Source organism: Zootoca vivipara, chromosome 11 (genome assembly GCF_965207765.1).
Source record: "Zootoca vivipara chromosome 11, rZooViv2.hap1.1, whole genome shotgun sequence".
Lineage (NCBI taxonomy): Eukaryota > Metazoa > Chordata > Lepidosauria > Squamata > Lacertidae > Zootoca > Zootoca vivipara.
The window spans coordinates 47,276,306-47,289,344 of NC_142594.1; the positions used below are offsets into that span (position 1 = coordinate 47,276,306).

The 13,039-nt window shown below is 44.5% G+C and overlaps 1 protein-coding gene across 3 annotated transcripts in view; it reads right to left on the reverse strand.

The window, feature by feature from the left end:
- Positions 1 to 9,340, reverse strand: part of RBM33 (RNA binding motif protein 33) — an 88,924-nt gene extending 79,584 nt beyond the window's left edge. For 2 of the 3 annotated variants that reach the window (XM_035130072.3, XM_035130073.3), the window contains exons 1-2: positions 9,022 to 9,340; positions 1,495 to 1,573 (exon numbers count right to left, since the gene is read on the reverse strand). In XM_035130072.3, coding sequence (XP_034985963.1) covers positions 1,495 to 1,573; positions 9,022 to 9,061 — 119 coding nt within the window. In that variant the 5' untranslated portion in view covers positions 9,062 to 9,340. Of the gene's footprint in view, positions 1 to 974; positions 1,051 to 1,494; positions 1,574 to 9,021 lie in introns of those variants that run through there. The other variant, XM_088654276.1, reaches the window with a different exon arrangement.
- Positions 9,341 to 13,039: the final 3,699 nt, after the last annotated feature.

A 13,039-nucleotide genomic window follows, 5' to 3' on the forward strand; every position in this document is an offset into this window, starting at 1 on the left:
TATTATTATTATTATTATTATTATTATTATTATAACAAAACAGTAGTTGCTACCTGGAAACACTGTTCAGCAGAGTTCAGAGTTGGACATCAGAACTGGACATTTGCCGATTATACAAAGCTTTACAAGCTTGATCTCCGCCGGGTAAAGTCTGGCACCGTGACTTATTCAAGGACTTTCAGAGACTTCAGTTTGATAGTTTTGATGTTTCTGGCCATCGTGTTGCTTTCAATTTTGCTGAGCCATATTTTGCAACACAGGGGTTTGTTTGTTTGTTCGTTTACTCATTGCTGACTAAAGCAGGAGTCACCATTGCCGGCACTCTGTAACTATCTCAAAACCCCTACAGAGTACCAGAAGAGGGTGGGGCACAACTATTACAGGCCACTTGAACCAACCTGTACACAATGATAGCATTTCCAGAGGCTCTTCCCTAGCTATGGCCACCACCTGCAGCCTTACCCCTCTTCCTATACTATATAGATCTGAAATAGTGCCAGAGTGGCAGCACTAGTTGCAGTTGCTGCTTTGGTGAACAGGGTCTTGTTTCTTAGCTGAATACTGGGGACAGGGCTTTCACTGTGACGGTTCTCTGCTTGTGGAACATTCTTCCCTGGCAGATTTGCTTGGTACCGATCCTGGTGTCTTTTCAGCGTCAGCAAAGACTTTTTTTTATTTTCCCACAAGTTTTATTTAACTCTTACTCCTTATTTTAATGCTGTTGTTTAATGCTGTTACCTGTTTTTAGTACTGTGTTTTACTGTTCTGTTATTTATTTGAATTGTACTTTGATAAGTTTGTAAATGTTTATATTTAAGGGCACCACAAAAAATGTTAACAAAAAATAAATATGTAACCTGTTTTGAGATCTACAGGACTGATAATGTGTTAGCCACTCGATACTGCTAGGAGCTGTTGCATTCGGTTTGCCTTAAGATCTAGCAGCACCAACAGTGCAGGTCTGTACAACTTGCCTTGTATAAGATGCTGCTGTAAGCCAATGCAGCACAACCCTTTGCTTGCATCACAACAGCAGGTAGTCCTGGGTTTGAGGTCTCTAATATTTGCCACTAGCATTAACAGGAAAAATAGCAAAAGTCAATTTAGATATTTAAAAATGTTTAAGAGAATTCTTAGGAACCTGTTTGTATCCAAAATAAAACATGTTATCCTTTAAAGCAAAAATATGTTCCCCCATGGAATTCTCTCTTCTTAACTAAACTACACTTAGTTATGAAGCCAACTGCAAGAGCAAGTCTTACCCTGCCATCGTTTTATGCAACGTTCTTCATTATACTAGACTTGTTCATGTCTCCAGACTAAGCTCTTCACGACAGGTGTACATTTATCCACAACTGAGCATTTGACATGAACACAGCAGGCAGCTAACTTCATTAGTGTATGAATTTGCACTTTAAAAAAGCAGGATACAAAATACAAACTCAAAACAAAATGGAATTCCATATAATGAACAACATTTTTAAAAGGGCTTACCTGTCCCAGTCTTCATCTCCAGTTCTCCTCCTCCAAGATCTTTCTGCACCAGGCTTATCAAACTGATCAAAGTCATCATCTGTAAACAGAAGACATTTAGTGATTTGCACAATACAGAAAGAAAATCACAGATCATAAAACAGCAGTGCTGACACTTTTTCTCCTTAGAACTTGCCAATTGCTCTTCCAATTGTTCTTCTATGAGAAGAACTGAAAAATATACTAGATTTATTAAACTGAAAGGGATCCTACTAGTTTGCCAGTAGTCCTACCGGTAAGTACCATTAATCTTCTCAATTCCATTATGTTATTGATGTTGTTCACTGCCACTGCTTTCTGCTTTCTTTGGTCTTTTGATTGCTTGTTATTTTGTTGCTTTTTATCAATTGGGACTTGGGTGCTCCACTGAGAATCATCTTAAATAAATTTAAGCTCTTTTACATTACAATGATAAAAACCACAACACCCTATGACAGCAAGTTTCATTAATAATAATAATAATAATAATAATTTATTATTATTTATACCCCACCCATCTGGCTGAGTCTCCCCAGCCACTCTGGGCGGCTTCCAACAGAACAGAACATTAAAATGCAATAATCCATTAAACATTAAAAGCTTCCCTAAACAGGGCTGCCTTCAGATGCCTTCTAAAGGTCTGGTAGTTGTTTTTCTCTTTGACATCTGGTGGGAGGGTGTTCCACAGGACGGGTAACACTACCGAGAAGGCCCTCTGCCTGGTTCTCTGTAACTTGGCTTCTCATAGTAAGGGAACCACCAGAAGGCCCTCAGCACTGGACCTCAGTGTCATAGGTTAACATGCACAATAGAAAACCAAATTAAGTTTGCCACTTATTAAGAAGAAGACTAAAAGGCATATTGTAAAGCTAGGGAAGTACCACTTCAGACAAGCATAGAAAATAGTCATTCTGTTCCCTATTTTCTATGCTTGTCTGAAGTGGTACATGTCTCAGCTGATTTTTGCATTTAAGATTTCTATTAAGCTGCTGTGGACATTAAGTTAACAGAAAAACCTGATATTTTTAAAATAGAGGTTTAACATTAAAACTCTACAAATTCCTAGTTTTCAGTAACTCCTTCCTGCTGTGAAAGACATTCCATGCATATGCAGGAAATGGACAGAAAGCCTATTCTTTTTCTTCAGCAAGCAAGAATATGGATTTCAGAAGGCTTTCCTGCCCTGAAATGTTACCTCTGTACAAAAAGTCATGTGACATCCTCTTCAATATGCAAAATCCATCACTACTACTCAGGTACTGACACTCAGGAAGTTACACTGTGAGAGCTGTTACTCCTCCTCGTGACTGTTCCACTGAAAAACCTTCTCAATAACAGCACACCATTTGTAGAACACACACCCTCTGAAAGTTCAACTGGTGCCAATGTTGCTTAGTTTTAGACACCAGCTGAAAACTTGCCTCTTTCATCAGACGTATTAATGCAGAATGAAGACTGCAAAAAAACCCATTAAATCAATGGTCCCCAAACTAAGGCCCGGGGGCTGGATGCGGCCCAATATTCTTCTCAATCCGGCCCCGGACGGTCCGGGAATCAGCACGTTTTTACATGAGTAGAATGTGTCCTTTTATTTAAAATGCATCTATGGGTTATTTGTGGGGCCTGCCTGCTGTTTTTACATGACTAGAATGTGTCCTTTTATTTAAAATGCATCTCGGGTTATTTGTGGGGCATAGGAATTAGTTCACATTTCCCCCCCAAAAAATATAGTCCGGCCCCCCACAAGGTCTGAGGGACAGTGGACCGGCCCCCTGCTGAAAAAGTTTGCTGACCCCTGCATTAAATGTTCTGTTATATTGCTAATCTTAATGTCTTTTATTCCAGGTGGTTTACTGTATTTATTGTTGTAACCCACCCCAGGGTCCTATTATCAAGGACAGGATCTAAGTTTATACTGTAAAACAAACAAATGTACCTTTTGTCAAGCTAAATATGCATACTGTAAGTATGGATCTTGTTAATACTCACAAATTCATTTGACATGACACTTAGGAGTACAATTCCCCCATGTGTTTCAACATCTACATGAAACTGTTCGAAGAAGCCACTTCAAGATTAGGTTTATGAGTCATCAATATGAAGATGACATTCAACTATGACTCATTTTTCTGTCTGCTCATTTCAAGGAGGCTGTTGAACTCTGAACATCTGTCTGGAAACTTTACTGGGTTGGTTGAAGGTGAGCAAGCTTAAACTTAATCCAGGTAAAGTGAAGGTGCTGTAGATGACTGTGAATAGATACTGTATTTCAAGTTGTTCAGGACTTTATACTTTATACAGCAACAACCATTTGATTAGAGCTCAGAAGCAAACTGGTAACCAGTGCAGTTCTTTTAGGAGTGGCACAATATGCACCTGGCCACTAAGCACCCTGAATGCCACTTTCTGCAGAAGTGTCAACTAACAAACAGGGTTTAAGGTCAGCCAAACACAGAGCACATTACAGCAATCCAATACAGAGGTCTACAAGACCATGCACTACTGTATCTAGGTATTCTCCATCAAGGATGAGACATGGCTGGCAAACCTAGGTACTCTTCACTACCTAGGTTTCTAATGACCACACTGAATCTAGCAGTATCCCCCCCCTCCCACTTTCAGCGCAAGTGCAACCCAACCCACAGCTGGCAGATCTTTCATTTTCTAAACTCAAGAACCTGGAACGTACAACACCTCCATCTTGTCTGGATTCAATTTCGGTGTGCTGGGACACATTCAGCCCAATGCCACCTTCAGGCAACTGCTTCTCCCAATTCAGAGGCAAGAGACAGACAGACAGAGCTGGATGTCATCAACATACTAATGACACTTCATTCAAAATCCCCTGATGACAGCTTGCAACAGCTTCATTTAGATGTTGAACGGCATCAGAGAACAAACTAAACCTGCAGGACACTGCAGGTCATATCTCATGGTGCTGAATGGTAGTTCCCCAATGCTACTTTCTGGGAATAACCTCTGGAACAGAACCATTGCAAAACAGTGCCTCCCAATCTCAATCCATGAAGCCCCCCTAGAATGATAGATACTATGATCAACGGTATCAAGAGTCACCAAACTGAAAAATGTGTATTTCTCTCCCAAATAAAAGTAATCAATTACTACAACCTCAGTAGCCTTAAACCAGATTAAGGTGGATCTAAATAATCCACTTCATTCAAGGCATGCTTGTAGTTGGGTCACTACCACTTTCTCAAGCACCTTGCCCCCTCCCCTTGCCGAAAGAGGATATTGTTGAATGGAAGATCTGTTAGGAACTTCAGTGTCTAGGGAAGTCCTCATTGAGCACAGATGGCACTTCCCTCTCCTACAATGAGTATTTGCCGCACACTGCACCTTCCAATTCAACCCGCCTGGACCCAGCCAGGTTTAATAAGCCACTGAGGCAAGAGTTGAAAAGACAAGTGGTAGGTCACCCTGCAAGTTTACATTCAGACTTTCTTATATCAGCTGAAGATCTCATTAATTTCAAGATTAAACAAATAAAAGAAAAAGAAAGGCTACCCAACAATCTATATATATATATGAATGTTCCGACTGTGCGTGCGGATGTAACAACCTTCCTCTGTAACCGCTGAACCAAATTGCATCAAATTAGGACAAAGCGTACCTTGCCCACCAGGGAGGGCTCTGGCATAATTTTTTTCCAAAAAAGCACACCTTTCATACCTAAAATAATGATTAAACGCAAAAAGTGGCGCCCAAATTACACATCACCAGCAGAAGTTTTGAAGACTCCAGCAGCATCCAACAGAAAGGCAGATCGCGCGCTGTCACCAGCAAAAGCTCTGAAGGGCGGCACCAAATAATGATGTCATCAACTGAGCAACTGAAACCAAGGCGGCCATTACCAGAAAACCCACAGTCAGGCCAAGGAATGGAGATACAGGGCGGAGGCCTCGGCTCACATTTAAATACTAGCCCAAGCCAAGGCTGACAGACTAGGCCTCGCCTCTACTTTAAAGCCTACAAACTAGGGCTCTGCTCTACTTTACAAACTAGGCCTCAGCTCTACTTTACAGCCTCGCCTCTACTTCACAGACTAGGCCTTGCCTCTACTTTACAGCCCAAAGACTAGGCCTCGGCTCCACTTTACAGACTAGGCCTCAGCTCTACAGCCCTTTAAATACTATCCTGAATGGAGCCCTGGGTGGGGGGGTGGGGGCCCCAAATAGATCATGGGCTTACAGGGGGGGAAACGCAATACCTCATGGGTCGCTACAGGATGGGAGCAAACACAGGGATGAGACACAACCATGGGGGGGGGAACACATAGTCCAGGGGGCAACGGACACATCCTCCCCTTTTCCTGGGAAACATTGACCCTGAGCATAGCTGTCAAGTTTTCCCTTTTCTCGCGAGGAAGCCTATTCAGCTCATAAGGGATTTTCCCTTTAAAAAGGGAGAACTTGACAGCTATGACCCTGAGTCAGGCACAGCAATGGTCGCGTCATGGATCATCATAGGGTGGGGCTTAGGTAATGAGTGTCTGGCAAACAATTAGTTCTGTTAAGAGCATTGGTTTTCAAAGGGTATGGTGTATCACACTGGTGTGGCAGGAGAGGATGACAAGTGTGATGGGAAGATTCAAGGAAAATCAAAGAAACCTTTAAACATTTCAGTGTAGTATATAGTATCAAAGTATTTTTTTATTTGCAGAGCATGGGGCATCTTTTCAAAATAGCAAGAGCATCAAGAGATGCTGAGGACAATCCTAACTGTGATCCAAAATCGCCAATTGAACAGAGTTCTGAGAATAGTATTGGCTATTTCTTCTACAGTTCTCCACAACATATTATTATGAACAGATATTTTCAGCTCTCATAAATGTGAAAGATCAGAAAAGAGAAAGGTTTGTGTTGATGAGGAGATGAGTTTGTTTGTCTCAAATTAGACCTAACATAAATGAGATTACCTGGTTTATAATCACATTTTGGGAATGATTCATTTTCTTATGTAGCTGAATTGTTTCATACTTTCTGAGTGTCCCATGTTCATATTATAAATTAGTTGTGTTCTATTTTATAAACCAAGAACTGCTAGGAGTTGCTTCCTTTTGTTATCAATTTTAAAAATGGTGCAGTGCAGGCAAATTTTTATTCTGAAAGTGTGGCCCCGAGAAAAAGAGGTTAAGAAAAACTGGTTTAGAGAGTGAAAAGTCTCTAGGCATGCTAACAATGAACAGTGGGGGTTGGAGTATAAAACAATTTTCCAATCCAAGGAAGATTATGTAACACAAGAATGTTAGAAGTTTCACAGTAAATGTTTCAGTTGTGTGCTTACTTGCTAAAGCTTAGTAAGTGTTAAGGTGGCATTCAGAACCATCAGTTAGAATTGCAGCATAGTTTTTGTGGAAATGAGTAATGTACACAATATATCTGACAACAGCATTCAGGCAGTACTCTGACAAATCTTAAGTTTCCAGACAAGTAATGATATTAAACTGCAATCACAATTCATACTTTAAATCCAAACAAAATTTTTCAAAAAGAAGATTTGAGCTTCCAAATAAAAGCTAAATACAGTGGAACCTCGGTTTACGCCTACCTCCGTTTACGAAAACCTTCGTTTACGAATGCCGCGGACCCGGAAGTGTTTACATCCGGGTTCCGTGGTGTCGGTTGCGCAGACGCGGATGCGCAGAAGTGATCTGTGCAGCATGCACGTGCTCTATCGGTGCTTCGTGACCGCGCAGAAGCGGGCCTTCAGCGAGCGAATGCCTCGGTGAGCGAACGCCTCCGCGGAACGGATTGCGTTTGCAAACTGAGGTACCACTGTACACTCAACTGGAATTCAATATTTCCTCAGGTCAGTTTGTCACTATCTCTTCTCTGATGCTACTTCATGACCCTTTAACTATCATTGCTTCAGTTGCTCTCAAGCAAGATGTAAAAACTCTTGAGGGACTCTAGGATGGTTTCATATAAAGTATCTATACATTCTTATGATGGGAACAAAAAACAAAACTGATTAAAACGTTCAAATAAAGTTTCTAACCTACAGATGGAAAAATCATTTCAACCCCAAACAAAATTAAATTCACCTAGCAAAGAACAGAGAACGTAGTACTGTACTAAAAGACATTTTTTCCTACGGAACCATGCTACCACAGCAGTATTGAAAAAATTACTGATAGCACTAACATTTTAATATTGTTACAAGTTGTGGGGGTAGGCTACACATGACTGAGCCTCCCTTCTAATTCCTGGATCCAGCACAAATTCAATTGCTGGAATAGTCAGGCCAGAGTGGAGAGCTGAGTGGTGTGAGTTAGAACCAATGCAGCAAGCTGGAAAAAGAGTCAGAGAGATGTTTGATTTCTCTATGAATCCATAGTTGCGGCTATGGGAGAAACAAGGCCCTCCATTGGTGACTCAGGCTGTATATATGTGTAAATAAACCATATATCCTAAAGACAACAGTCTCTGCTGTTCCTCATTCAGAGGAAAACAAGCCCTGGGTAAGTGTCTGGAAGCCCTCGAATCTCACACCACACAGATTGGGGTGGATTGCAACAATATGTAAAAAGGTGTTAGAGAAGCAACCCAATCAGAATAATATTAGATCATTTAGTCCTTACTCCCCAGTTGTCCAAATACTCTGTTTCCAGAGTTGGTATTAAATCCAGTGCAGTCCACACTTGTGACGTGAGACTCTCCCCTATTTCAAGGAAAGGCTTAGAAATCAATTAGTCTCTCCTGCTTTCCTAGCTATAGAAACACACCCATAATTCATCCTCAGACCCACTTAAGTGTCTTTCAGCATTGACTTCTGGTGGCCCACTCTTCATCAGAAGTGAGCAGCCTGTGGTTACTGGACTACAACTCCCATCAATCACAGCTGGCTGCTGGCCACGCTGCCTGGGGCTGATGGGAGCTGGGAGTCCAACGAACATCTGAAGGCTCACCTCCTTGATGAAGGCAGTTGGCAACTCCCCGGGCAGCTCCAGCATCAAGCGTCCCTTTCATAAGAGCATCGTACCGCTTGTCCCTCCCCCCCCATAACTACTCCCCCGTCTGCCAGTTCCCCGATACCCCAAAACAAACCCTGTGAACCTCTGACCAATCTCTCTCGACGTAATCTGTAGATTAAGCAACCCCACCAGCAAAGGCGAAACTCGCAGGGCCCTCTAGCTATTTCCTGTCAATGTCTCAATAGAGGATCATCCCACGACCGCCACTTTAGAACCCACGATCCGCTTCTGCTTCCTACAGGCTTTACTAAATAACACCCGCCCTCCACGCGCGGGCACACAAAACATTGAGGGGGCGGGGTTAAACCCTATGGAAAACAGTAGGACTTCCTTCCGAGCAAACGACGGGGCTGACAGGGCCACCTGTGCCACCCACCCTTCGAGATCAGAAGGCCCCTCCCCACTCGCACGCTCTCCCCAATCGCCTCCCCGTCCCGCAACTGGGTCCCGCCGTTTGTATCCCGAGCCAGCCGCGCCCCCTCGGCCTTCGCGGACGGAGAATTTCCCCCCCGTACCTGCTCCTCCGTCCCCTCCTCCTCCCAGGGCTGCTGCCATGGCGTCGGGCCCCTGCGAGAACGCGGTGCGAGGACCCCCGCGTCACTCCTACTTCTCACGACCCCGCCGCGCTGTGAGGGAGGCGGGTGGTTGGTTGGTTGAGCGCCCGCCGCCGAGGAGCTCGAAGCAAGCTAGCACAACATGGCGGCCGGCGGCTGAGGGAAAGACGACGGGAGCGGGTTGTGGCGGGGGGAGCGAACGACGCCACTGACGCCGCGTTGCACTCTGGGATACTGGAGGACCAGCTCCCTCCTTGAGGCTGCGCTCCGCTCGTTGGTTAACCCGCCGCAAACAGGCCTCGGGGAAAAAAAACACTTCTCGCGAGCCTGCGCAGTTTCGGATGTAGGGCGGAAAAGGCCGCTGGTGGGCGTTGGGCAGTGACGCAAAGGGATTTGTGGTGCGCGCGCAAGGAAATGGCGATCCCGCCCCCGCCGGTTTCGCTGACAAAAAAGCTGTACAGCAATACGCATGCGCGCAAAGGAAGCCTGGCAGTTTGAAATCTCGACGCAGCAGCGGCGTGGCGCATGCGCAGAATTTATTAATTGAGTTGGCGCTGTAGGTGGGCTTTTTCCAGGGCAGCTGAGAAATAATCCGAATTAATCTTTCTTGCCGCTGCCGAGTTCCCTAGGGCCGATACAAGGAATATATGCTTGGCATATGAAACCCATAATTCTTCCCATTCCGTCTTTCGCCCCAGCAGATCCGTGTCCTGATTCTAATACAGTAGTAACAGCACCGGTGATGAGGATCTCGCTAACACTCATAAACATCCCCAAAGGGAGCTGGTCGTGGGAATGAGCTCAGCTGCGAGTTGACGCCCTCTGTCCCGCAGGTGAGCTTTCCCTATTGATCTCGCAGCAGTAACGCGGGAGTCGCCTTCCCGCATCCCGCTTCAACTGACCCATTTTCGCCTCCTATTCCTGTTTTATGAGTGGGCTCTGGTTCGTTTCGGCGGAATTTAGGCTTCAAGCCTCTGAACTGCTGGCTGACCTCGGGGGGAAAGTGGCCGCCGACACATTCACATGGGCAGGAACCTAAACCACCGACGGCCGCGCCGGGTGGCTTGAATTCTGCCCTCCTTCGCCTGAACTCCTGAACCTGCCTCGCTCCGAGTCCGCTCCTGGTCAGCCCAGCTGTGACTCGCTGGCCGTGGATCTCTAGGGCTCCCCAGCTCTGCTATCCTCTAAAGACCCTTTTTTTATAAAAAAAATGGGACTTTATGTAGGCAGGCAGCTGCCGTTCTTTCCCTGGGGAAAAGGAGGCTTCGTCATCTTGCGATCTGTTTGTTTGTTCCTTTCCCGACTGCTTTTTAAATAAGTGTTCCAAGAAACTTGGAATCCTTCCTTCAACTCTGTTAATGACTTCTATCAAGACCTTTTTTTATACCAGCCACTCAGTCTTCTCATTGTGTAAAGTCAGTGGATAGAATAAACACCATTAGGTGTACCATGCTGGATTGGTGTTTAATGGTTCTTGGTTTTGTATTTGTTTATTAAAATGGTAATAATAATATAATAAATAATAATAATAATAATAATAATAATAATAATAATAATAAATGGGAGGAATAATATTATCCCAGGTAAGTAATGATGATGATGTCAAGGCTTTCAATGGCTACTAGCTAGAATGGCAATGCTCTGCCCCCAAGGTTTGAATACAAGGTGCTGGAGGGTCTGCTTGGCTGCTGTGAGAACACATAGGCCAGGCCTAATCCTGCTTTTCTTAGGTTGACCCCTGTTTTTATTCATTGTGCTGGAATGGCTGGCTGGAATGAAATAAAGTTAAATTGACATGAACTGCATTGTTCGTTGTTGTGTATTCACAATTGTATACAGTATAGTTTTTTTAAAAAAAAATCAGGCAGTGTGTAGCGCCTTTACTTATTTTATTTTTTATTTATTACATTTGTATACCGCCCCTATATACCCGCAGGCCTCAAAGCATTCTGGGAAATGATATATACTGGATTGGAAAGAATGTTTAAAATAACATTTGTGGGGAGAAACCAGAGGCTTTTTTGTTAGGCATTTTAGGTACAGAGATTCCGAAAGAGCTGAAAAGACTATTTATGTATGTGACGACAGGAGCAAGAATACTACTGGCCCAGAGATGGAAAAAAGACGAAGTTCAAACCAGAGAAGAATGGCTGATCAAGATGATGGACTGAGAGCTTTCCATCAGTCCTTCAGTCCTTCAATATCACCTACTGAACTGTTATGTAGATCTCTCAACTCATATCTGCTTAGCCCCTACCTGAAAATGGAATTCAGGCATGGAAATGTATTGTTCTGAAGCCCCTGCTAGCTTAACCAGAGGTATAATACATATGAAGTAACAGATGAAGTCACCTTATGTGGAGTCAGCAAGCAGACTACTGCTCCATCCAAGGCCCTACTACCTGAGATGCTTTTAACATTTATTATTTATCATTTATTTCTTGTGTTTATATCCCACCTCCAAGGTGGCATACCACAGTTAATCCCCACAACCACCCTGTGAGGTATGTGAGGCTGAGAGACAGTGACTGGCCCAAGGTCATCTGGTGAGCTTTATGGCTGAACCTTGGTCTCCCAGGTCCTAGTCCGACACTCTGATGGTGGGGACTGAAACAGAGATCTACTTGCAAGTGTGCTGAAGGAGCACCTAAGGGCATCACTTATAAAATGCACCAAAGGAGGGACCCAAGACCCTGGATATATCAGTGCTATGTCTTGGGCAACCCAACCAGGTGGACAGAGTATAAATGATAAAATTAATATTGTTATCCTTCCAGGTCATGTAAAATGGAACTACCGGTACCTAAAAGCACCTGGCTTCTAACGGGGATCCAAATCAGTTTTTTTCTGCTGCAACATTGTACAGTCGTACCTCCAAAGTAAAACAGAATCCATTCTGGAAGTCCGTTCAACTTCCAATACGTTCGACTTCCAAAGTGCGGCTTCTGATTGGCTACAGGAATCGGAAGCTGCAGAAGCCCCATTGGACATTTGGCTTTCAAAAGAATGTTCGAAAACCGGAACACTCCTTTCCAGTTTTCAATCGTTCAGGAGCCGGAATGTTTGACACCCAAGGTGTTTGGGTACGACTGTACTTTTTACATCCCACTACCTGTTTTTAAGTTGCTCGGTCCCAGCTCCTGCCAACCTAGCAGTTTGAAAGCACGTCGAAGTGCAAGTAGATAAATAGGTACCGCTACAGCGGGAAGGTAAACGGGGTTTCCGTGTGCTGCTCTGGTTCGCCAGAAGCGGCTTTGTCATGCTGGCCACATGACCTGGGAGCTGTACGCCGGCTCCCTCAGCCAATAATGCGAGATGAGCGCCGCAACCCCAGAGTCGGTCACGACTGGACCTAATGGTCAGGGGTCCCTTTACCTTTTACCTGTTTTTAAAGTGATTTTTGGTGTAGCTTTGGAACCAGGAGTAGGCATTGTTGGGACCTTATGGGAGCCACTGCCAATCGCTGGTGGGGAAGCTTTTTCAGCCCAAAGGCTGCATTCCCTTCTAGGCAACCTCCTGAGAGTCACAAGGCAGTGGTGCGTAGGGCCAGAGGCACAAGTGGATAGAACAATGGAAGGAGATGTTGCCTTTTTACAGTACTGTAGACTGATTTCTGCACACACATCCATCGGTGTCATCCATCTAGGCAAGCAAAGGGCATTATCTGAGTTCAAGGACACTTTCCAGTCAGGGAGAAACATTCAGGGTGCGAAGCAGGACCAGTGAGGGATGTGGTCTAGGGAGAGCTCTGAGGGCCAGACAGACAGGCTAGGAGAGCTCCAATCAGGCCCTGAGCCTGAGGTTCCCCACCTCTGCCCCGGAGTCTCCTGGCCCTGCTGCTGTCACTGCCTGTACATCAACGCTCTCCATGCGTGTGAGCGAGACCAAGAGTGAGGAGAAGGAGCAGCCTCCTCCATTTTCCTTCTGCTTTCTTTTTGAGTGGTTGTGTGGATTGGGTCCAGAGGGCAAATGAGGACAG